The sequence below is a fragment of the Lissotriton helveticus genome, chromosome 7 (assembly GCF_964261635.1).
Source record: "Lissotriton helveticus chromosome 7, aLisHel1.1, whole genome shotgun sequence".
Lineage (NCBI taxonomy): Eukaryota > Metazoa > Chordata > Amphibia > Caudata > Salamandridae > Lissotriton > Lissotriton helveticus.
In genome coordinates, this window is record NC_136068.1 from 350,511,319 (window position 1) to 350,536,961 (window position 25,643).

General features: G+C 45.2%; 1 protein-coding gene across 2 annotated transcripts in view; it reads left to right on the plus strand.

Moving 5' to 3' along the window:
* Positions 1 to 25,643, plus strand: part of PLCG1 (phospholipase C gamma 1) — a 595,860-nt gene that overhangs the window by 518,648 nt on the left and 51,569 nt on the right. For both annotated transcript variants that reach the window (XM_078652159.1, XM_078652158.1), the window contains exons 26-28: positions 3,365 to 3,589; positions 4,884 to 5,032; positions 6,196 to 6,310. In XM_078652159.1, the coding sequence (XP_078508285.1) occupies positions 3,365 to 3,589; positions 4,884 to 5,032; positions 6,196 to 6,310 (489 nt within the window). The remainder of the gene's footprint in view (positions 1 to 3,364; positions 3,590 to 4,883; positions 5,033 to 6,195; positions 6,311 to 25,643) is intronic.

Below are 25,643 nucleotides of genomic sequence, written 5' to 3' on the forward strand. Positions count from 1 at the left end.
ATATCTTTGGGTAATGTGTGTCTCGGTTGGGTTGACATGCAATGGTGGTTTCTTAGGATTGGTCACAGTACACCTGTATTAGTATTGATTTGCAGGAACCTGTCTTTAGTATTGCTACAAAGGACTGACGCTAAACTTGGGACTTTGGTTTGCAAACGCTAGTTACAGTAGTTGCCTTAGTCAATTTTGTGAAATCCTTGCAGCACCTGTAGATCTGCATGATGACATTTGCACAAAGTTTACCATTTGTAATGTGTCCTGGGGTTATAGTACTTGCCACAATTTTATTTGGTGGAATAAAGGTGTAGTATTTGCACAATATATTACCTTGGGGTAGCTCAAGATTGAAGTTTGTTTGTAAATTTGCCTGTGCCACTTAAACTATTACTTCTTAATGTTGTGCAGTTCTGCAAGGTTGTGCGTTGGAAGAGCTGTATGGAATTCTGCATCTGCAGTAACCATGTATTGTGACCAAATAACTCCATAATAAAACAGTGAATGTTAAAGTGATTGCTAAAGTGACTAATGGCAGTAATATGTCTTGTTTACGCACACCAGGAAGAGGATGCATTGGTAATGCAATGCATGGACTAATAACTGCAATATATTGAGGTAATACTCATAGAAAGAATGATTGTAGAAAACTGGACTCTGTTGCAGTATCCCCCCACTTTTTGCCTGGTATCTGATGCAACTTTGACCAAACTAACCAGATCCCCAGCACCTTTGTTCTTTCACTAAAGCTGTAGCATTGTTCAACATTTGACACCACTTTAGGGTCCATGTAAGTCTCTAGTAAGCGGTAGGGCATTGGGAATGAAGAGGATTCCTAAGGGCTGCAGCACGAATTGTGCCATCCTAAGGGACCCCTCACCAAGCTGATGGCATTGCAGCCTGCTTGTCTTGGTGCAGAGAAAAACGAAGAGTCGACATGTTGCACATACTTGTGTGCCATGCCTATCCAGCACTGCATGTTGTATTGGTAAGTCACCCTTACAGCAAGCCTAACCGCTCTAAGATAGGGTACACTATACCCATGTGTGGGCATATCTGCAGGAGTCGATGTGTCCCTGTGAAGTCTAAGTTCACCTTTAGATAACACGTGCACAGTGAAGCCATACCAAGTGCATGGGCTGGACACTCGTGCTTAGGTGTTCCCCGTCTACATGATGGCTTCGCTGTACCCCAAGGTGTTTAGTGCCAAACACCTAGACTTGATAAACCCCCACTGATGTCAGTGCTGGATTTATTAACAAATGCACGCAGAGGGCACCATAGTGGTGCCCCCTGAAAACCTACCAATCCCTTGTGTGTTCACTGACTGGTCTCTACTGGCCAGCCACCCTATACAGGTTTCTGACCCCCTGAGGTGAGAGCATTTCCTCACGGAGGTCAGAAACAAAGCCTGCTCTGGGCAGAGATGTGCACACCTCCTCCAAGCAGGAACTGCATTCCAGGGCAGGAAGCTTCAAAGGCCCTGCTGCCTTTCTTATGTGACCAAGCTCTCTCCAAATAGTGGAGATACCCAACCCCCCCTGTCCTGACCCCACTTTTTGGCAGCAAGGCAGGCATTGAAATTAGTAATATTAGGAGGTGTACCCACATCAAGCCAGCATCACCCCTGAGGTGGACTAGCTGATGTGGATCCCCTTTTCAGATTCCTCCATCTTGTTTTGGATGGAATTGGCAATCTAGGATCAGGCTTATACCCACTTCCTACCGGAAGTGGTCATGTAGAGAGGGTGTAGACACCATAAAGGTAGGCACCCCATTGGCTACTACCTGTCACTCTCCTTAACCCCCCCTACATTGAGTATTTAGGTAGAAGTCAGATTCAACAGATCAAGAGAAGGACGAAGACGAGTCACTGTCTGGCGAGAACAGCCAAAAAGCAGAGAACTTTTGGAGCTAAACTCTGCTTGCTCGCAACTCTCACGACAATCGCGACAAAGTGACTCGTCCTGCAAGCTGGGGAACTACTAAAGCCTTGTGTACACTGCCAGCAATCGCCTACAATCTCCCTTGGAGTAGATTGACTACTCCCCTACAGTCTGCAGGCAACAACAAGTTGCCTTTCAACTCCCCGGCCCGACTGACACCGCAGACAACCAAGAGATGGTACTAGTGCTCTGGAAATTTAGATCTGTCTCCCCACTGAATGTGAAGACACCAGGACCGACCAGAACCTTGCAGCACCAACCCCCAAGGTACCGGATGCCCTGCATCAAGCACCAACAGTGAGAGTCCAGTCTGGATTCCCACAGTACCACGAACGGGCAGCAGTCGAGGGACTTCAGCATCACTGGGATTCACTTCGTGAGTGGCCCAGCTGTTCTGATTTTGCCCCTGCCAGCTGTTTCCCTCGAACCACAAGGAGTATCTTTGCGCATCAGCCCAGCCGTCCTAACCACTCTGCACCTGTGCCGCCCTGCCCAGGTCCCGAAAAACCGGCTGTGCCCCCTTGCTCCAAGACCCCTTGCTACCTAGGCCCCTGTTTGGGAGCTCTCTGACTTGTCCCCAAGTCCCCCTGTACAGCCTGTTTCCAGTTAACCCCCATTTCACTGTGGTGTGCCCAGCTACAACCTCACCAGCACCCTGCTTCTGGGAAAACCCAGGCAGTTCCTAAAGAACTGCTGGTAGTACTTACTTTGGTCCACTACAACTCCAAAACCTGAAGGTGAACCCCTGATCTGACTGCACCTACCTCTATGAATCTCTGACTTTTCCTCCCATAGGGTTGCATTTTGCATAAAAGCGCACAGGTTTGAATGTTTTACTTATCTGTGAAAATATATTAAAAAAACAGTACTTACTTTGAACAAAGTTCTTGGCTTTACAAAATATATAAAAAGAAGTGTTATTTTTCTAATTTGGTCTCAGATTTATTCTTTGAGCATGTATCTCATTTATTGCCTCTGTGAGTACAACAATTGCTTAGCACTACCCTCTGATAAGCCTAACTGCTCCCCCACACTAACACAACAGAGAGCGTTAGTATTATCTACATTAGCCTCTGTAAGCCAATTGATGACCCACTGGACTATCTGCACAGTATACTTCTTTTTAGTGCTCCAAATAGAGAGCCAGCTCCTACAACGGTTTTGTTTGATAAACTCTAACTGGTCCACCCAGCCTGCCATTCATTTCTGCCAGCTCTTTACTCATAAACGCTTTGTTGTTACCTTCTTACTACGATTATACCACTCTTAATAGATGACAAAGGCAGCATCATGAACTATGTCTTGATTGAAAAGGTGAGATGCAAAGATCTTTCTGGGGTCTGAGGGTATTAATGTCTACAGAGCTTTATCCTGGGAACTGAAAAATATTTCACTGGTTAGTACATTGTATTTCATTTTTGCAGAAATTGGCACAGAGCGGGCCTGCTACAGAGACATGTCATCTTTTCCGGAAACCAAAGCTGAAAAGTATGTCAATAAGATCAAAGGCAAGAAGTTCCTCCAGTACAACCGGCGGCAACTCTCTCGCATCTACCCAAAGGGCCAGCGCCTTGATTCCTCGAACTATGACCCACTCCCTATGTGGATCTGTGGCAGTCAGCTTGTAGCACTCAACTTCCAGACTCCAGGTAAACCACTCTCATGGCACTGTGATTTTAGCCGCTACCAGATGTGTTTTTGTGCTGCAGAGAATTTCTTCATAGCCCATTAAGTGATAAAGTAATTTGGCTTCTGCCACTAGTGTGAATCAAATTCGGTGTAAAGCTTTCTGATGACTGGCATTTTAAGTGTTAGAGTACGCCTTTCAATTCAACACATACCACATAGTTCTCAACTAGGTTGCCACTTTTCTTGACACCTTGCACTTTTAACTATTGTTGGGACTGAGTAAGGACTAAGTGGTCAAATATGACTCAATAGGTTAAACCTTAAGGAGGTGTATTTTCTTTTTCACATCCCTGCATTTTACTTTTTTAACATTGTGAATTCCCTATATTCTCATTTCACAGAAGCCACTCCTGGTGCATCGCTGTCAAGTTGCGGTAAACCTGTAGTACCTAGCAATGACTTAAGCAAAATCAATTAAAACTGGCCACACATGTAAATTAGCCTTGGTATTGGTTGTATGCTGTGAAAGAATACAAAATAATGCTTAATGATAATCTCAGCTTCATCACTACTGTTAGTAATCTGTTCATTAAGGAACAGGAGAGGGATTTGACTTCGGATGATCCTCCAGTTTAAATTTAAGAAAACTGAGTTGTTCCCAATTCTGGGTTACAAAACCATTTATTATGTTTAATCAGTTTTAATATGCTTTAGAATACATCTGAAAACAAGCTTTGCTAGCAGATGTAGGCGTGTCTTAACAAGCTGAAATAAGCTTTTTTAGTTGAAAATAAAAAAATCGTGCACACATCTTAAGCTGTTGCATATTTTACAATGTACCCCATAGCACCCCAAGGAAAGCAGGGAAAGTTCACATATGTAAAGATTATTGAGGTTAGTGTTTCCGGTTGCCTGAGCGTACTAGTTGGCATTCACTTGCTCAGCTGTGCTCGATCAAATGCTCGTTCTCATTGTTGTGGTTACTCTAACATATTGGATGTACCTATGTGCTTATGTCTGATTGTTTATATTACCCGCGAAGGTAAGTCAATTGTTTTTGCATTCAGTATAGCCAATTGGGTTGTCTTTAAATTTGGGTGGGTTGAAGGAGTACTCAGAGTAAATATGTGACTTGCTCTACATTTTTTCTCTAATTCCTTCTACTTATAAAAAAACGCTGCTTTGATCATGTGTTGAATAGGAAGTGTCCAACTATTGTGATGGGTTGTTATTTGATGCCTGCTCCTAAATCAGTGAGAGCGAAGGACATTGCCTCTACAATGGCAGGTTCATACTAACCATCTTTTCTTTCAGACAAGCCAATGCAAATGAATCAATCTCTGTTCTTGGCAAGCGGACGCTGCGGATACATGTTGCAGCCACCCAGCATGAGGGATGACTCCTTCGACCCCTTCGATAAGTGCTCCCTGAGAATAGTCGAGCCATTGATCATCTACATTGAGGTTTGTGACGTTCTCCAAAAACTCCTTGAATGAATTGTCTGCCCCACACTTGAAGGTGTTGACCAAAGGTGCTTTTTTGATTCTTAGGCACATAATGATGGCTGCAGTCAAACTAGTCTCTCCCTATTGTTTCTTCAAAATGCCATGTAGACTAACTGCTTCCATTCCCCACCTCTCTCTCTCTCTCTCTGGCAATGTGGGCTTCATTCTACCAGATACTCCACACCCACTTCCGAGAAGATGTGCAAAGTGCTCCCATATCTGAAAGTTGTATTTCTGAGTCTTTATTATGAGAAGGACACAAAGGCTGGGTACATGCCTGATGACTCTCTTGCTAAGGGAATGAAAGCCAGACTGAGGAAAGATTTCTCAAAAACGTGGAAAAAACAGATAGGAAGAAAGAGGAGAGGAGGCCACATAATTATGAAAAAAGTCAGGTGAAATGAGGAAATATTTTATTGATGGAAAATTGATTGAGTGGAAGATGAAAACTTGCGTTTTTGACCGGCATTGGAGGATGATGAAAAGTGATAATGAAAGAAGTGAGAGTGGAGAGCAAAAGGTAACAGACAATAGATAATAAACAGTGAACCTCAGAAAAATTGACTGTACACCGGTTACCTAACTAAATCTGAAGGTTTATTACTTTCAAGGGTTACAGGATGTTTGTCTTCAGAAGTAACGGATGGGCAAAGAATGTGTGAATGATGTGTACCCCAGTTGCTCACCTCAGAAAACATTAGCTGCCGGCTAGGATTAAAGTAGCACAGGAAAATGTAAAATGCTAACCAAACATCAGCATACATCAAGTACAGCTGGAACATCAATCAATATACATAAATACATTTTATATCAAGACAGTTATGTATTAATGGTATAACAAAATAGTTGCTGTCTGTGAAGTAGTTTATAATATAGGCAGATCTGTTCCCTATCATTCCTCTCACTGCCATAAGTTTGCATCCGTGCTTGCTGTCTGACACAGAGTGCACATATTGGTATGTACAGATGTTGAGGCTCTAACCCCTCAATCATGTTTGCTCTGTATTGAGGCTTTTTCGCATAGGTTATTTGTGGGATGCTTTGCTCTACTGTCATTGCCTACGCTTCTCCCCTTGGATGGGTTTAGTACACTGATTTCTTTTGAATTCTTTTATCGAAAGGTCCTCGGAGCGCGACATCTCCCCAAAAACGGACGAGGCATTGTGTGCCCATTTGTAGAGATTGAGGTGTGTGGTGCCGATTACGACAACACCAAGCAGAAGACGGACTTTGTCGGTGAGAGCTAGGGCAGCAAACTGTTAATGAAAAGCTGTTCTGTTGCACTTTGTGCAGATGGATTGATTCTGGCGATAGTCAGCATTTTGTATGTTTGCATGTGAAAGAGAACGAGCGAGAAAGATTCAGCTACTGCCTTGCACTTTACAGGATATGCACCTGCTGTGTAGCTTCCCTGGTGGCTAGTACTGGCCTTATCCAGGCGAAATCCAAAAATATAAGACTGGCTGGTTTTTTTATTTTGTGCACAAGACCGAGACAATGAATCTTGCGTAACAGAGCCTAATGAATTTATGTGAAATAATTTCTGTGAAAATAACTTTTACCTAATTTATTAGCCACAGGTAGTATGTGTACAAAAACTAAGCAAAAAAAATCTTTATTTGCTAGTTCTAATTCCTGTGTCAAGATCAGCTTTATCAAAACCAGTAGTGATTACAGTTAAAATAGTGATTGCAGTTCGGGTTTCTCCATAATGCTCTAATTTCACACCAGTGAATCCCTATTTACTCTGCCCTACCTGTTTACCACATGCTCTCCTCCATGATTCTCCACCCCACCACCTAACAAGTATCAAATCACTTTACTTTCACTTGCTACCGTGTTCTTCTCGTCTTCCTCCTCCCCCTCTGCTGTCTGCTTAAGATCTCTCCTGCTGCCCTTTGCTTTTGATGCCATGTGCTCCTTCACTTTGTTTTTTTATTTGTTATCTTGTCTTTCTCCCTCAACATGTCCCATCCCCACTACCTTTAATAAGCAACCATGTTCTCTTACAATGTACACATCTCCCTATCTCTTTATTTGATAGCATGACCCATACTCTCGATCTTCACCTCACACACCCAAAACCCAATTGACTTCTCCTTTGGCACAATGCCTACTATATGCATTAATTCTCCCCGCCTATTCTTTGTTACCATGTTTTTTGCTGTCTGTGGCCCTTCAGTACTCGCTCAGTTGCATTTGCATCCGCACTGCATTCGCTGAGCCTCTTCCACTTACTGCATCTCTTGCAACATTGCCCGTTCATGGCACTACGCTTGTATATCTTCATTCAGTCAAACTCCATTTGTATAGTGCAAAGCTGCTTCATAAGCAGCACCTTCCTACCAGCATCCCCCTCATTGGCTATGTTGCTGCCCCGAGGCATCATTTTATAGACCCCGGAGTTCCTGTACCAAACTCAAAGTTTCAAATCTTCACTATGTAGGAGCTTAGTCCATCTCAAGGTTGCAGATAGACTAAATTGAGTACATTTCAGCTCTGTAGCCCCTTCAGACGTAGTCGAAAAAAGATATTGCACTTTGCATTTCAGGCATGTGTGTTCACAGACTGGGATGGCTGTTGTTGCTATAGAGGGTGTATCTTTTTCTAAAGCTGGAAACAGGAAAGCCAATATCACAAGAAATGCAGAAAGTGCTTTTCCCCCATGAATGGTCCTGTTAGTCCAGCATGACTGACGCTAACCTAAGAGGTTTAGGTGAAAAAGTAGGCTCACCATAGCCTCTGCTAAGTGACATATGGGAATGGCAGGATTATACTGTGCTCCAAATTAGAAAATGTTTAACTTCATTCGGTGAACTAGAAAAAAATGACCCACCCACAAGACGTTGAGTAACAGCCTCTTTGAAAAGCAAATGTTGTTGGTTAGGTGTTTAAGGCTGTCTGCTCATTTACTATGAAATATAGTATTATAGGGAGGGGTGTTTCGTGTGTATTCAGTATTCAGTCTCCCACTCACTCTCAAACTTCCCCTAACTCTGGGCTCCCCTCTCTTTCCCAGGACATAGCTTGCCACTTTACACTGTCAATCCCATTTCCCTGACTTTGAAAACTGTGAGCATTGTGCTTGAGTCACCTTCTCACCCTCCGCCGCACTATGTCGGAGTGTTTTCAACTTCTTTCAGTCGTTACCACCAATTCACCTTAGGGATGGCACGTTAGCTGTGTGCACTATACAGGAAATGTCACTAAATTGCTCACAAAATGTACACACATTCAACTAGCGACCATATGCCCCCTCTTGTATCCGTTGCCAGAACCTGGAGGAGCTTTCAAAAGATCCCTACACTTGCCTAAACTCCATACTGTCCTTACAATCCCGACTCCTATGCTTGTCTCAGACCCTACACTCTCTATGAACCCTTGTGCTCTTAAAGACCATATGGTCCTGGGAGCATGGAGGGAAAGTAGACAGAGCATGGAGAGGACAGTTTGTTATGTCAATATATGTGCCTCTTACTGTCCCTTGCGCCTCTCTATTCCAACCACCCACTGAAGGTCACCATCTCCTTTGCTTTCTGCACTCAGGGGTGGGGCAATTGTACCGCCCGACACCCAAGACACCTAGATTTATTTCCAGGGCAAGCAGTTTTAATGTCTTGTCTGAGGGGCAAGTAGACATGAAATTACTTTAAGTAGGGACAGAATTGCTACACTCTCCTGCTTTACAGCCAATCACAACATCAGAGGCTGATGTATTTTACTTGTGAAATGTGTGACGGCCTATGATTTGCCGGAAGTATATGACTACAGTCACTATTTTGATTGGCTGCAGAAACCCTGAGCTCACCCCGATGTAAAATGTTGTGTTTGATTGGTGAATGCAGACCGAGGGTGGGTACAAGGTTGCTGATTGCTCCTGAAAGGGAGATTTCATCAGGTCGTGACGAACGCCATGGAGCAGGACAGTACAGCTCCTATTAGGACACTAAAGTAAGAGGGCAGGCGAGTTGGGAAATTCAGGTCCCATTATTTCTGCCCCTCTGTTCCCTGCTCTCACTTCTTTGCTTCCCTTTCAGTTCCATGGGCCTCTCTCATGAGCATTTTTATGGGCCTCTCCTCTGGTGCTTCCTCCCTTGGACCTCCTAGAATAATCATACCTGCCTGTCGGGCCTGTCTGTGGCTTGTGATTCCTCTGGGCCTCGTGGATTCAACTCAAGTCTGCTGCTCCTATGGACTGTTAACATGACCCTTTAGTTTCCCTAGGCCGGACATCTAAGTTAATGCCTATTGGGAGCGCCCCCCCCAGTGCTTCCCTTGCTGTGCATTCTGTACATTAATCAACATAAAATCGACTGCTTTGTGTCAACGGTTTATTTTGTAGTACTTCTCCTTTCACCAGCATTAGTGAACAATAGGATAGCGACAGAATACAAAGGAAATGCCAGAGTGCACTTTTTGCAGGTTTTCCAGCAGTTTTCTGATATTTCTCATAAATACCTTCTATTTAATACTTCAAGGGGCTTTGTATGTGTTTAAATGCAGGGCCAAGTATGGCTTTATGGAGGCTTCAAAATCTCAAGACGGGGTGCTCATCACTTTGAGAGAGCAATTCAGCACCGTTTCAGATATCTGCTACATGGCAATTACTTCTTATTACAGGATAGTCACCCCACTGAGAACTAATCTGGGTAACTTTAGGTCTGTGTGATCATGATTTTAATACTGTTTAAAACAAAGTGGTATTGTGCTACTAATCAATAAAACACTTAATATGTAAATGTCCAGTTGTTTGGGATAGGGTTAGCCTTTATCCAAGTGCAAACCGTTTTGGGAACATTTGCCCAAGATCACACACTGTAGTTAATTGGAGCGGTGTTTAGAAGTCTGGTGCTCTCCTTTAACAGCTGCTAATCTAGTAAACAGATTGCATCTTCACTAGCATGATGCAATGCATGCCAATACCAGTGAAACATCTGGAATGTTTACCTCAAGTATACTACAAATGGATAACATTAAAAAGGCTTGACAATCTTTTAACGCAGTGCTTAAAATGGACTTCTTAACAGTGGTCACTGAGAACTTGAGGGAGTGTGGGGAGTCTGAAGGTGGCCTGTTCCTCTTCTGGCCTGACTCTGATACATTAAAGAGTCTCAGGTGTCCCCTCGCATCAGAGAGGCTTAGAAGTGCTTTGCTTTCAAACTTGAAACACCTCCCTGTGTCTCACACTTAGATTTGGCTTCTTGGCCAACTACCTCTAATGTGCTCACTCAGCTACACATTGCAATGATGGTAACATTTAAAGAAGACCCCAGATCGCAAGAGTTAACCCCAACGCAGGGAGCACTGAAGTTATTATTCCGTTCAAAAAATACTGTATGCAAAGCACGGAAAAAAAGCAGAAGGTGTTGTTGGAGACAACTAAATAGAGAAACAACAAACATTAGAGTGCTCGGAGTAGAGGCACTATGTAGGATAGTAGCCAGTAAATAACATGAATGCTTTTATTTAGAGTTCTTTACAGCGACTATAAACTCAGGTCTGAAACCAAAAAAGCACCAAAATTAGTTCATGCCTTCCCTAATGAACCCACACATTTAGCCACATCTGATACCCATATCCTTTCTTGCTCCACAGCAAACTCCTGAACCATCTCTAGCCATGTCCAAACTTTTCTTTTTCGTGCACTCAATGAAATCCTTACCTTGCTGACAGTGTAACCTCTCTCCCAAGCATTCACTTCCCCAACTCGCATCTCTTCTTTCTCCTGTCAGAAGCCCAGTGCTATATTTTTTGTTCACAGTCTAGCGCCCATGTCCATCTAAATCTATAGCTAAACTCCCCATCAGTCCTCCCTTTTCTCTGACCACCTGCCTAACACTGGCACCACATGTAACCACAAAGCCATCATCAGCCGCTTCCACTGTGTAACTTAAGCCATCTCCAGCTGAGAATCCCTGGCTCCCTTTATGAATCCTGGACTACCAAAGGCTCACTCATCAACAGCTTCCCCCCCCTCCCCCCCCACACCAAAAAAAGGTAACGCTAGCTTCCTGTGGAACCCATCACTAATATTGGGTTCATTGTGTAAACCATCAGCCATCACAGGCTCTTTGTGCAATCCATCCCCCATATCCAGATCCCATTGAAAACCCTGCCCTTCGCTAACTTTACTGTGAATGTCTCCAAGTGGCTTTGCCTCTTTCATATATTTGAAGACAAAAGACTGCCATGCGCGTATGTGTGTCAGGTCATGGTGGGATCATGTGTTGTAAAGAAAAAAATAGACATTCACTTGCATTTACCCTCCTTAGATTAGGGCTCAGGCTTTGATGAATTTCTGAAGTCTTGTTAAACTTGACCTTTAGATGCTGTCCACAAGCTTCCACTTCTGTTTGAAATGCATTTGACCCAGACGAATGATGCTTTCAGTCTTTTAGATGTTGGAAACTGATGCCACCTCATGCTAAACGGTGGACAAAGGTGTGCATGTGTGTGGAGATTACTTTCCCTTCCCTCCAAGCTACTTTCCTGTGTAATTTCTGTTCTTGTATGTGCCCTAACATTCCCACTCTTCCCTGTCTCCACCTCTCTCCATAACATCTTCCTAGGATTCAACCTGCAACTCTTTCTTATAGCTGCCCATGGTATGTTCCCCTATAGCATAAAGTGCCACACTTCCACCAAGTAACCTCATCTCCTGTCACAAGTCATGACCTTCTGGGACAAAAGGTCAAAGCATGATTGCACAGCTCAATGTAAAACCAATAAACAAGCCCCCGTGTACGATTTTTTTCTCCTACACCTACCCTACACCCAGGCCAGTAACATGCCCCAGCATCCAGTAATTAGCTCTCCAGCTGAGGATTATTTTGAGCATATTAAGGAGCTTGATTGTGGGATTTTTTCATCTGACTATTTGTGATTTTTTTGCTTGGAGATTTCTACTGGCAGCCGCCTTCTGCATGCAATATTGGACGTCTGTTTAAACCATAGTGTACATGATTTAAGAAATGCCTGTCTTGAGGATTCATTTCTTAACAACTTACTGGTAAGCAAGCAGTATTTGGACTAAACCATACTCTTGACCGTAATAGGTAAAACTCTGTTCTGATGGAGAGGCAGCGTTGGTTCCTGTCCGAAAATGAAGGTTCAGGACACACTCTGGGCAGTAATGTGTATTTTCTTACAAATCAGATAGCCCTCACTAGAGGAAGACTATTGAGGCAAATGCTGGCCACTCAAGATGGAATCATTGTGTTAAATTTGCTGCAGAAGTCTAATTCTGTCACAGCACTATGGTAAGAATTAGTGGTGAAACCTCACGGCTCCAACCATAACCGTTTTGAAGGCACTGACTTTTTCCCCGAAACCATGTTCATACTGATAACGCAGGATTCATTTAGTGGTGCATCATAAGCCTATAAACACATTTTCCCAGATGGAATTCCTTACGTTTGTACCAAGGAACATCAAAAGCCTGCTGGGAACTGACAAGATTCATAAGTGGAGTTGCACTTCTTTGGCCCTGATTCCAGCCTGTTACATGAGTTTAGACATTTCAAATTTGAGCACTGCTATACCACCTGTTCTTGTGTCAGTTTTGCCTAGCTTGCACAGGCAAGGAACACGGATCTGGAATCTACTCAAGCTCTCCCAGTGTGCACTCTCCTTTGGGAAGTTTTAAAGCCTTTTTTGTGCCTCTTTAAAATAAAATAAAAGAAAAATTGGGTATTGTCTGTTGACGAACTTATACCCTTACCATCAAGTATCATTGTAAATCTGCTTGGGACTGCTAGTGAGACTGAGATACTTGGTCATAAACCTACCTCCCCCACCGCTTGCCCCACGGTGAGCCGGGGCTGGTGTACACCAATGAGTTTTCTTTATGGCCATTATGTGTTGCAATGTCACAGCCATTCAAGTGAGAATCCTGCACCCTTTGTGAGATGATTCTTTGCTGTAAGTTTAAATTAAATCTGTATAACTGCTTCTTAAGAAAGGAGCCCTCAGACTCCTGCTCTTCCCTGATGAGTTAGAAAAGCTATCCCTCACATTGCCGGAGAATACAGAATACACTGAAACATTTATGTTAATTTCTGACCTATGACTGGATCACAGATGTTTTGTAAATACCAGCTTGTGCCTGAAATGCTTGTTCCTGTATTTTATTTCTTTGCAATACCTTTTGTAAATGGTATACTATGCAAATATAATTTTCCAGTACAGTAGACACCGTGTCGTTTTATAAAACAGTTTTCTCTCAAACTAAGGCTTTACTGTGTAAAGTCAATAGTGCCATAGACCGCACTACACTTAACTGGTAAATTTTTTTGGAAGCCCATCTAATTGATTTATGCAGGATGCCGGGCAAGTTGATTTGTTTGCAGACTAGTAGATTTCTGTAACTTGTTTCTTGGACAACAAGATTTAAAAAATAATTCCACATCCCTGTGCACTGTCTCGCAGTTCTGCGTACCTGCATGCTTGTGATTTTTAGTGGGCTTCACAGAGTTGGCCTCTTGATCTGACAGGGAGGGACAGTTGTGAAGTGTGCTAATGGTTAGCCAAGGGGCCTAAGTTGTTTGGGGCATGTCCTTCCAGTTTGATCTGTGCCTGTTCTCGGTTGTGATGGGGTGTTAAGACTCAGCGTTATGGGTGTTGGTTATGGTGAGGTCCAGGAAAGGTGGCTGGGCTTTCCCCCGGCAGTAAAATTTAGCCACACCATGCTAAGTAGAGGTGATGTGACTAAATGTTGGTATCGAGCTCATTGTGCCTAGGACTCAAGCATCCCTCATTGATGAAGTAGCCCAATGCTGAAACCAGTCTGGAGTGGCTTGTGTTCCTGTTCAATATGGACGTGTCTAAGCATTTTGGGCTATGCCAACCTTTTGTGATGTGGCTAAGGCATTGGATCCTTATCTTCTGTGGAACAGATGTGTTAAACAGGTGGAATAGAATGTCCCAGAGTAATTACCACTGGCTAAGATTAACACAAGCAAACCATCCATCACTTGCAGTCTAAAGATGAATTGACTCTCAGTAATGTTACCAATGAGGGTTAAACATGAGATCCATTTTGGAGGGGAGTGTATGATTGTAGAACAGTGGGTAATTTAGCTCAGTGTTGTGAATGATGGCAAGAGAAAATAAGTAAGCATTTTTTGTATTAATGGGTTCCATTAGGGAGCTGGGTAAGGTAGGAGTAAAAAAGAAAACCTCTGTGTTTTTTGTTTTTCAAATAAGTTCGGGTGATGCCATGAAGAGATCGGTGAGGGGGCAGGAAATACCAAGTTCGAGGCATGTGTGGCTTTGCATACTCCTGCATCTAGTATTGGGTCAGGATGTGTGAAAGTTGTTTTTAGTATCATGAGGTAGAGGGAATCCTCTTGGTGATAATGCACATGGGCATAGGTTCCATTGTTAGATTGTGTGTTCCTGTGTGCCGGGTCAAGACCATTAAGGTGCTTTTTTGGGTAGTGCTCCACCCCACCCTCACCTTGTCGGTATTGTTGTTGACTGCGTACTCAGTCTTGTGTATCGAAGTATAGAAAACCTTTTCTGTCTTTGAATTGACACACTTTACCCATGGCCCAAAATGGTGTTGCCCTTCGGGGCCTACACTTCGATCTCCTCAGGGTTCTTCAGAGAATGCCCTTCTGTTGATGGAACAGACACCTTTCCGTTTCTGCCCGAGCTGCCACGCCAAATACCCTCAGACTGATCTCCATCAGGTCTGTAACCTGTGTTTGTCATCCAAACACAGGGAGGAGGATTGGGAGGCCTTTAGGTCTTTCCGGTCGAAGAAGACTCTCCCAGACCATCGGGCATGTCGAAGTAATGCATCGGAGGGATGTTGAGGACAATCCCAACATCTTTGGTCATCAAAATGTCAAGAAGAGGGGGAAGAACTCTGAGACCTTTGTGGCGGAGGTAGAGGCATTCTCCATTGATGAGAGCTCCTAACCCTGAGCTTGATTTTGGCTTGGAGATGCAGGAAGTTCATCCAACTGAACAAACCATGAGTATGGAAGCCCCTGCCCCCTCAACCTAAAAGACATTCGATTCCTACTGAACACTAGGCTCCCGGTCCACCACTGCCTTCAGGGCATGATCGGTTCAGAAAGACTGATTCGGATGCACTGCCCTTGGGCTTGGTGCCAAAACACCAGCCAAAGACATCGACCACCTTGGTGCTAAGCCGACCAGCTCCATCTGCAGCACTGACCACTTCAGCACCAAAGCAAAAACCTTGGCTCTGAAACGTTCCGAACTTTCTCTGAAATCTGACCTGGCAAGCCCATGGAGCCTATTCTCCATAAATTGCTGTAGAAACTGGATCCAAGCCAAAGCAAATCCATATCTAGGCTCATACTGGGCGTATTTTTTGGTTTCTGCTTCACCACTATCGAACCGGCAACTCTGTTTCAGAGAAATTATTGATCTACTGGTGCCGGCCAGGCGGAAGAAGTTGGACAAATCCACCAGCCCTTTACCACCTTCTCCACCAACACCACCCCTACCCCACCCCTCCCTCCACCACATGCACCCTCTTTACCTCACTCTCAGGAAGATCCATTGGACATCACACCTCAAGGGCCCCGACACTCTTCCACTGGTGGGTATAGGGCAGGGAATGACACATTGGGTACAACACCACTGCCTGTGATATTGACTCTCCTGGGGACACTCACTGATCCTGACTTATGTCCTACTCGGTCATCTCTTCCTGATTATTCCTCCTCACACCAGGAGCTCATTGTTAGAGCCGCTGCATATAATGGGGACCAGTTGCAAAAGGAACCTCTTTATGAGGAGTTCCTTTTTAAGACACTCCCTACCACACATAGAGCAACCCAGTACCTCCCTATGCCTAAAGGTATGCTACGTCATACAGAGGATATTTTTAAAGCCCCTAAGAGAGCTAGAATCATCACTCCCACGGTGGCTAAAACATATAAATCCTCTCCTTCTTACACCATCTACATCAGGGGACAGATTCTTTCTGACTCGCTTGTTGTTACATTGCTCACAAGCGAGCAAATTTCCAAGCTGGCAGTCATCCACCACCTCCTGACAAAGAACACAAACTCATTGACACCTCTTGTAAAAGGGTGGCCGCTCAATCCACCAACCACTGGCGTATTGCCAAGTCCATGGATTTGCTTGCAAAGTATGACTGCCTACTGGGACAAAAGGGAAGAACTCCTCCAGTATCTCCCAGAGTAGTACAAGACAAGGTGTCAGGAGCTGATCTCAGAAGGCAAGCTCATCTACAGCACCTCTATCCTTTGTGCCTAGCATCTTGCTGTGGGCCATGCCTGGCTTCACATATCTGGCTTTAACCCAGAAGTACAAGAAAGCCTATTAAATGGCCGTTTCGACAAATACCATCTTTTCGGTCCCCAGGAATCCCCAGCCTTGGAAATAATGAACAAGGATACAGAGGTGCACTTCAGACACCTAGTCCTCATTGCTCCTTTCGCCACTCCACCTACAGAGCAGGTTCGAAAACCACCTCCTCCTATGCGTCTACCTCGTACCATCGTGAACAGGGTCACCACTTCTCTCTCCAATGTAACTATAGAGATTCTGTAGGAAGCGGGCTCTTTATGTGATATATCAAAAATCTTACATACCATGTAAAGAGTCCACATGCTCCCTTATGAGTAGACAGGGGCTTACTGTGCAATCCCAAAGTGCTCTTTTAGTGGGTAGTCTGGTCGAGCAGCCTTAGGCTTAACACAGAGTGCAAGACATTTGCAAATACACACTGATTAATAAACGACAAACACGACTCAAGAAGGAGATCCACACTAATTTATAAAAATAGCAAGTATCTTTAAATATGTTTAGGCACCAGAGAAAAATCATTCAGGTAAGTACGTTTTTAGATATAACTTCTTGTCAGTACAAAAAGTGGACACAGTACAATTTTTAGCTCTGCAATGTTATCCTATGTAAGAACGAAAGTTCTGCAAACCGGTACAGTACAGTGACTTACGGGACCAATATCCAAAAGTTAAGGTGAAGGGTGGGCAGGGTCCAAAGCAGCACCAGCAGTATGCCACCAATGGCATGAGGGCGGCCAGGTGCAGGGTGCTAAACAGCACCAGGAGCCCAATACGGTTTTTATGGAAATCGGTCGCTGTGAAAGGAGGCTGCAGGCACTGGCTTGGAGCCCAGTTGGGCTGAATCAACAGGAAGGTTCAAGTTTTGGTATGCTCCGGGACTTAAGAACACCTGGGGTCCTCTTCTACACGGCCCAGGAGCGACAGTTGCAGGTGACTTTAGGGGTCGGGTTTTCTTACCGGAAGCAGTCACGATCGGGGGGGTCTGCATGCAGAGGCTGCAGGTAGCGTTAGCGAGTTCAAAAGGGGTGAAACCATGATTGACTCGAGCTCTGGAGGGCTGGGGGACCTTGTTGATACTGTTGGCCCACTTCAACTCATGCAGGGGGCAACTGGTGCAGTGGTTGCTTCAGGTGTCCGGTTTTGCCGGTTTGGGAGGCCTCAGAGTCTTCACTTTCAGAGTTTTCTGCAGGGTGCAGGAGAACAGGTCTACTGTTCACAGGAGGTCTTGGTCTTTATCAAACGCAGGCAGTCCTCCCAGGTTTTTGGAGTCAACAACTGCAGTCGACTTTGGCGCAGTTTTCGACGAGGGATGCAAACAGGCAGGGTTGGTACAGGTCAGCTGCTTCTTCTCTACTCTGCTTTTGCTGCTCTTAGGTGTTCCCTCTCTTGTTAAGTCATTAGCATCTGGTTCTCTGGTGCTGGGGGCTCCCCTAAATACTGAATGTAGGTATGTTACGGGAGTGTAGGGTAGTAGCCAATGGGCTACTGACACTTGTGGTCACTACGCCCCCTACTTGACCACTTCCTGTGGGAAGTGGTAATAATCCTGTCCCAGAATTCCTAAGTATACCATCACAAAGATGGCTAATCCCGAAAAACCGTGCCCACCTCACAGTAGCCCACCTTAGAAGTGGTACTAACCTGGAGGAGGCACTCGTATCTGACTAGCTAATTTGCCCACCTGTTCAGGTGCCAAGTGGGTCCTGAACAAAGAGGGGGGTGGCTTCCTCTCCTTAGATGGGAAAACAACAATTGATGGACAAAATACAGAACAATGTCATACATTCACCCCAGTACAGAGATCTGGACCTAAATCCATCGTTTTTTGCTCACCAAGCCATTCCAGTTTGGACCCAGCCATATGCAAATCAGTCTTGACCCAGCGCCCAATAGGAACAGTCCAGCCCGAACTACCAGGTCAGGTCCTCCCTGGACTGGAAACAAGCATCTTAGGACCAGTTTCAGGCTTTCAGCCCTCATCAGCCAGGATAGCTTGACTCCGGTGGCATGGAGAACATAGGACCCACGTCTGGGCCTACCCGTCCCACTCGGGGTGACTAATGCAAAAATAACAATTGATGGACAGAATGCAGAACAATGTCATACATTAACCCCAGTACAGAGATCTGGGCTTAAATCCATTGTTTTTTGCTCTCCATGCCATTCCAGTTTGGACCCAGCCATATGCAAATCAGTCTTGACCCTGTGCCCAATGGGAACAGTCCAGCCCGAACTGCCAGGCCAGGTCCTCCCTGGACTGGTAACAAACATCCTAGTTTTCCTGAGATAGGAGCCAGGCTCACATTCTAAAGGCTCTTTGAAGCTTGCCGACTTGGGGATGCTAATCAGCCAGTCATTCTGTGGGAGGGGGTGTTACACCCCTTTACCAGACAGGATTTTTTTCTGAGCCTCCTGAGAGCAAAGGCTTTCACCCTAGATGTTCAGAACAGTTTCTTTGGTGGCAGGCTGGCAGAAATCAGCCAGGGAGTACACCAGAGGCTGTCAGGTTTTCAGGGGGCACCTCTGGGTGCATGTACTGGTAAATCCATCACTGGAATCAGTGTATGTTCATCAATACAAGATGGTTGATACAAAGCATCCCTGTTTCAGTGAAGACATCATGTAGCTGGGGAACGTGTTTTCACCAGTGTACAGCACATGTTTTAAAATGGCTTCCTTGTCCGCTTGCACTGACAGTAATAGGACTGACCAGCACAGCAGGGGCATATCTGCTCATGGAGGTGTTCCCTCACATGTAATATTCCTCACCCTGCCTTAGGGCTGTCAGGCCTGCTGTAGGTTGACTTGTATATATCACTTGCAGTGTTAGGGGACATGGCACAGAGAAGTGCGACATGTTGTTGTGTTTTCACTTTTGTCTCCACCAAGACACGCTGCTTGCAATGGCTGCCTTGCGTGTGCTTGGCGAGGGGTCCCTTAGGATGGCGCAATTTGTGCTGCTTCCCTTAGGGACCCTCTTTAGTACCTCAGGCCCCAGGTACCTGGGCTACCATTTACTAGGGACTTACAGAGGGTGCTAAAGGTTTTGCCGATTGAGGAACCATTGTACAGTTTTGTGAAAGGGCTCTGGCACTGGGAACCTGGTTAGCAGGAACCCAGTGCACTTTCAGTCAGTCACATCATTTTCATGACAAAACGTGGTGGTGACCATGTAAAAAAGAGGGACTTTCCTACAAGTTCAACAATGCCAAAGGGAGAGGCAAAGGTGCTTCCCCATGTAGTGGTGCATCCACCACAAAACAATGAGTTCTTTCTCCTTCCCACGCACACTCAACACCTGTCTGGGGACAATTACAGGATTTTCTGCCCATATGGCAATCGATAACCTCACACCCGCGGATGTTGGACATTATCCAACATGGTTACTATCTGGAGCTCATTACATCACCGTCAACCATTCCACTTGGCACTCACAGGCTCTCTCTGGAACACCAAACACTACTGAAACAGGAAGTTCAAGCTCTCCTTCTCAAAGGAGCTATGGCACCCGTTGTTCTCCAACATCAGTGGTCCCTCTACTTCCTAATCCCAAAAAATGGCAGATCTTTAAGGCCAATCTTGGATCTACTGCCCCTAAATCATTACATACTCTCATAGCCATATGGTCACTCTACAAAATCTCAGATCTCCGGCAAAGCTACTTTCTGTCAGCCCTAGACTTAAAGGACACTTTATTCTACATTCCAAAACATTCAGCACATCATAAATACCTAAGATTTGTGATAGTAAGCAAGCATTACCAATTCAAAGTCCTTCCGTCTGCAGTTATTACTGCACCTCACGTATTCACCAAATGCCTAGTAGTGATATTAGCAGCACATTTATGCAGACAAATCATCCATATCTTCAACTTTTCAAACCCAATCGACAGTTGACAGTCTGAACTGTCATGCGTCTACTGGGTATGATGGAGTTATGCATCGCCATACTGCCACATGCACGGCTATGCATGTGTCCGCTGCCGGAATGTCTATCAGAACAGTGGCCTTAGTCACAGGGTCAATTAGAGGATCTAGGGTTGATAGACAGCCACACTCATTGCTCTGTGCAGTGGTGGAACACAACCTGTTAAACGGGTGGCTTTTCCTCAGCCTTGTCCCCCACATCATCCTGACAACAGACTCATCACTGACTGGCTGGGGTACTCACTTACAGAATCTCACAGTCGGGGGTCTCTGTGGCACCAAACACCAGGGTCTCCACATCAGCTACCTAGAGCTTCAAGTCGTTCACCTAGCATTAAAAGTGTTCCTTCCTTACCTGATCTGCAAGGAATTTTAGTCTGGATGGACAGCATGACAACCATGTAAAACGGGGTGGGGGGGGGGGACACACATTCTCCACAGTTATCACACCCATCTCGGGCCATTTGGCACTGGGCTCTGCATCACAGCATTCCTCTGTTAGCGGAACACCTCCCGGTAACAGACAACAGTTTAGTCGACCTCCTCAGCAGATTGCGGCAACATGTTCATGAGCGGGAACTCCACCTCAGAGTTCTCCTCCCTTACTTCCACAAGTGGGGATTTCCGCAAATAAATCTGTTCGCAACCGCAGACAAAGCAAAATGTCCAAACTTCGCCTCCAGGTACCCACACTCACTATCCAAGGGCATTGCTCTATGGATGAATTGGTCTGGGAGATTTCCCTATGCTTTTATGCCTCTCCGTCTTTGTCTGTTTCTGCTTCGAAAGTTCAGGCAGACATCTTTCACACTCCTACTAGTGGTGCCCACATGAGCCCACCAGCCCTGGTTCACAGCACTACTAGGACTATCAGTAGTTCCCCACAAGAAGGTTCCCCTCAACCCAGACCTTCTCACTCAGAACCATGGAGAAATCAGACACCCAAATACCAAGGAAATGAACCTAACAATTTGGCTTCTGAGTTCAATCTCCCACCTGAAGGTATGGCCATTCTCAAAAAAAGCTGCTTGGAGGCCTACTACTAGAACATGCTATGTAGCTAAATGGAAAAGGTTAGTTTGCTACTATCATAATGAAAGTATCAATCCATGTAATGCTACAATACAAAACATTGTGTTCGAGGCATATGAGCTGCAGATACTACACTTTTGCTTTAGATCGCCACATGGTGTTGGGCTCGGATGATTGCATGTTGTTGTCGTCTTGGAAGAAGTCTTTTGTAGTCACGAGATAGGTGACTCCTCCCTTGGGCGATAGTGCGCATGGGCATCGGCTCCATCCTTAGATTGTTTTTTTCCGCCACTGGGTTCGGATGAATTTTTTCCGCTCCGGCTAAAAATAGACTTTTCAAGTACTTCGAAGCGCAAAAACGTATTAAAACTTTACCGAAATACTTTCGATATCGACTAATATCAATTTTGACTCCATCAGCTCGATTCCGGTCGTCGACGCGGGCCGTTGGGCCTATCCACGCCGTGAGGCCTACACCTCATGGAAAGGACGCCATTCAAGAGATGCCCCGAGTGTGGAGCATAGTTTCCACACAGTGACCACCACAAGGTCTGCAACCTGTGCTTATCACCAGAACACGACGAATCCAGCTGTACAGCCTGCGCGTCCTTTCGATCCAAGAAAACCAACCAAGATCGGAGGGCCTGTCGACACGACATGCAGAGATCAGCTCCGGAACCGGTGGATATCTTCGACGACGAGGTTCCGCCTGTTCCCGAAGAAGATTCAGATGATCTCCAAATAGTATCAGAGGCAGTGACTCAGATGACTCCATACCATCGGGTCAGCGCGTGAGTACTACTGCCCCTGCACCACACACAGTACCCAGATCGAAGGCAAAGGTCAACACTCCGCCTCCGGGGCCCAGTTGCGACCGAAAAATCACTTCGAAAGCCCCGTCATCGAACCCGGCTCCGAAGAAAGAAATTAAGCCTTCCGGTAGCTCTGTACCAAGCAAGCCACACGTGCCGATCCCACAAGCTCCCTCTGCACCGAACCGAAAGAAGTCTCGGCTCTGAAACGGTCGACTTCTAAAGACAAAGGTATGAAGCCAGCGTCCGACGCCTCGAAGCCGACGAGACCAGCTTCCACTACGAAGCCATCATCTTAGGTACCGAAACCGACAAGGCCTGATTCCGATGCGCCCAAGCCCTCGAAACAGCCTACGACACCGAAAACAACACCTTCAGGGTCGAAAACTATGCCAAAGGACATTCTAACACCTCCTAAGGCTAAAGACAGACAGCAACCTCGTCCGGAACCGAAAAAATCGGCGCAGACAAAGGTTCCACAAGGAGAAGACCTTTTCCAACCAGATCCTCTGCAAAAGAAGATCTACATTGAGCCAAACACAGGTCATGTAGCCACTATACCACACAAGAAAAGGAAGGCAGATGCAACACCCGCAACTGTAGTACCTGCCAAGAAGAACTCTGCCACATCTCCTATGCACCCTTCTTCTATACTTCCTTCTCCTTCATCTCCTGTTCCTCTTAACAATTCACCACAGATTTCTCCTTCACATTCTCCTCTTTTGTCTTCACAATCAGCTCAAAACGATGATGAGTATAGTTTAGGGAGAGGGATAGACCCAGATGAGCCTTTCCCATACCCTGTAGATGATACAGACTGGGGGTACCCAAACCCACAGGATTTGCCAGATATTCCTGACCCACAGTCATACCCATCAAAACCTTCTTCCCCAGAAGATAACATTGGTTTTGGTCACCTGCTGAACAGAGCTGCCATTTACCATAGGGTCACTATGCATTCTGATAAAGCAGAGGAATATTTTCTGTTAGACACATTTGAACAATCGCAAAGGTCTGTTCAAATTTTTCCCATGATTAAAGGGGTCATCAAACATGCTCCAGAGATATTTAAAGACCCTGTACGTACTAGGATCCTAAACCCTAGAATTGAGAAAAAATATAGGCCTGCACCTGCAGATCCCACCTACATTAAAGGACAACTACCATTAGATTCACTAGTTGTGTCAAATGCTAGGAAAAGGGCAAACTCACAAACTTCAGGTGAGGCACCCCCACCTGACAAAGAATCCAAAGTAATAGATGCTTCAAGCAAAAGAATAGCTGCGCAAGCTACCAACATATGGCGTATAGCTAACACCCAAGCGCTCCTTTCAAGATATGATAGGGCTCATTATGATCAGTTAATCGAGTGCACACTAGATGTGGCAGACACTGCATCTAGAGCTGTAAACACTAGTGTCCTACTTAGGAGACATGCGTGGCTACGCATTTCAGGATTTAAACAGGAATTGCTAACTACCATTTTAAATCAACTATTTAATCAAAATCAATTGTTTGGACCAGAAGTAGACACAGCACTTGAAAAGATGAAGAAGGATACAGATACTGCCAAATCTATGGGAGCTTTACAGTCCACACAAGCTAAAAGTTCCTTTCGTCACTCCTTTTACAGAGGAGGCTCCAAACAAACTGGAGCAGACAATACAACCTCCTTCAAATCTAACACACAAACATCCTCTAACTAGGGATATTTTAGAGGAGGATATAGAGGAAACAACAACAAAGGAAGAGGTCGGGGTAACAACAATAATCGAACCTCTTCCACCACAAAACAGTGACTTCCCTCTGACCTTACATTCTTCTAGGGTGGGAGGCCTCTCACTCTGTGTGGCTGTGGCTGACGTGGAACGTTACACAACGTTACGCGACGTGACGACAAGGGGGAAGGAGGAGGATGGACGCGAGCACGGAGGCCTCTGCAAAGATATAGCTGTTCCGTTTACCGCTCCACCGCAAGGGTAGGAAAAGCTGAAAGAGACTGTGAGGCACACTCGGGGGATCGCGTAAGTATCGGCTGGAAACGCCGGTACTGCGAAGGAGCAATCCGAGTGCATGCCTCCAGCCGGGTGCTCTCGTCTGTGTGTGCCCCGAAGGCACAGTTTGGTGGTTTTCGTGGACCGAGAGGAGGGTGCTGGCAAGCAGTAGCAGTGGCAATAAAAGCAGCACCGTGAAAACGAGGAAAAGCCACTCATTCTAGGGAGGTCTGAGGTGCTTTATAATAAGACCTTCGCGAGCTTATAGAAATATTTAGGCAACGGAAACCAGTGCAAGGAAGAACACCCACAGTCAGCCAGTCAGCACACAGAGGAGGTAAGTGTTTTATTCTTTTTTTTTTTTTTTTTTTTAAGCATTAAAAGGTATTAAAAAGGTTCCATTTAAGGTCTAGTCCTGGCAGGAGCCTAGAAAGCTCAGGCAGAGCAAGAGGAAGCGTACATTAAGGCTTTAAACAGACGTCTGACTCGCGGGACTGCACAAGTGAAAAACCGTGTGGTGTAAAGAGGATATACAAAGAGGATCTAATTGGAATGGCGCCAAGGAAGGCCAAGGCAAGAAAAACATGTAAAGATGTAGCAGAACAAACTGAGGAACTTGAGGTATCGACAGTTAAAGAAGGGCAAGAAGGGGTGTCCGTGAAAAATAGAGTGGAAAATGATAAAAGAGAGGGAAGGAAAATGATAAAGAACAGCGCTATAGCTGATAAATCAAAAGGATGTGGGAAGGAAAGTGGCTTAGTGTCCAAATCCATAAAGGACTTTGTGGGGAAGCACTTTAAGAGGACACTTACACTGGGGAAAAAGTCAACGCCCAGCATGTAACAAGGAGGTTGCAAGTGTAGAGGCACTATTGGAGATTGCGGATTCCTCTCTTATACAGAATGATTTAAGCTAAATTAACCCATCTCTGGAGCCAAGACTGTCATCTTCGCCTCTGATTTTTTAATCTAAGAACGAGATATCGATAGAGAACAGGCCCAAGGATGTAGGGGCCGGTATTGAATTGGCAAACTCTGCTACAAGAACTGCATTTGAAAGAAGCGCAGACCAGATGGGGAACCAAAGCTCCAAGCTTATAGACTCTGTAAATGAAATGTTAAGGAACGGTTCGCTGGGCCTAGATATCACAACATCATCCTCTGCCTCCATGCTGGACATTCTGTTAATGTTGCAAAAAATGCTACACAGGTTGTTAGAAGTCTCTGTATTAAATAATACCATGTTAAACAACCATGAAATACAGTTTAAAAGAATGATAGAAGAACTACAGGGGATAAGGGGGCAGATACCAGCAATGGTTAGACCAGTACCAGACCCCTTAATAGAAGGCAACATTGAAGGGAACACAGGAGCAAATGCAGAGGGTATAGCCCAGGCAGATGTGTATATTTCCAGATGGCCAATGCTGGTAAATAGGTGGGGAAATGCCACTTGGCCAAAACGCCTGTTCCTTAGATACTCTCACAAAAGAC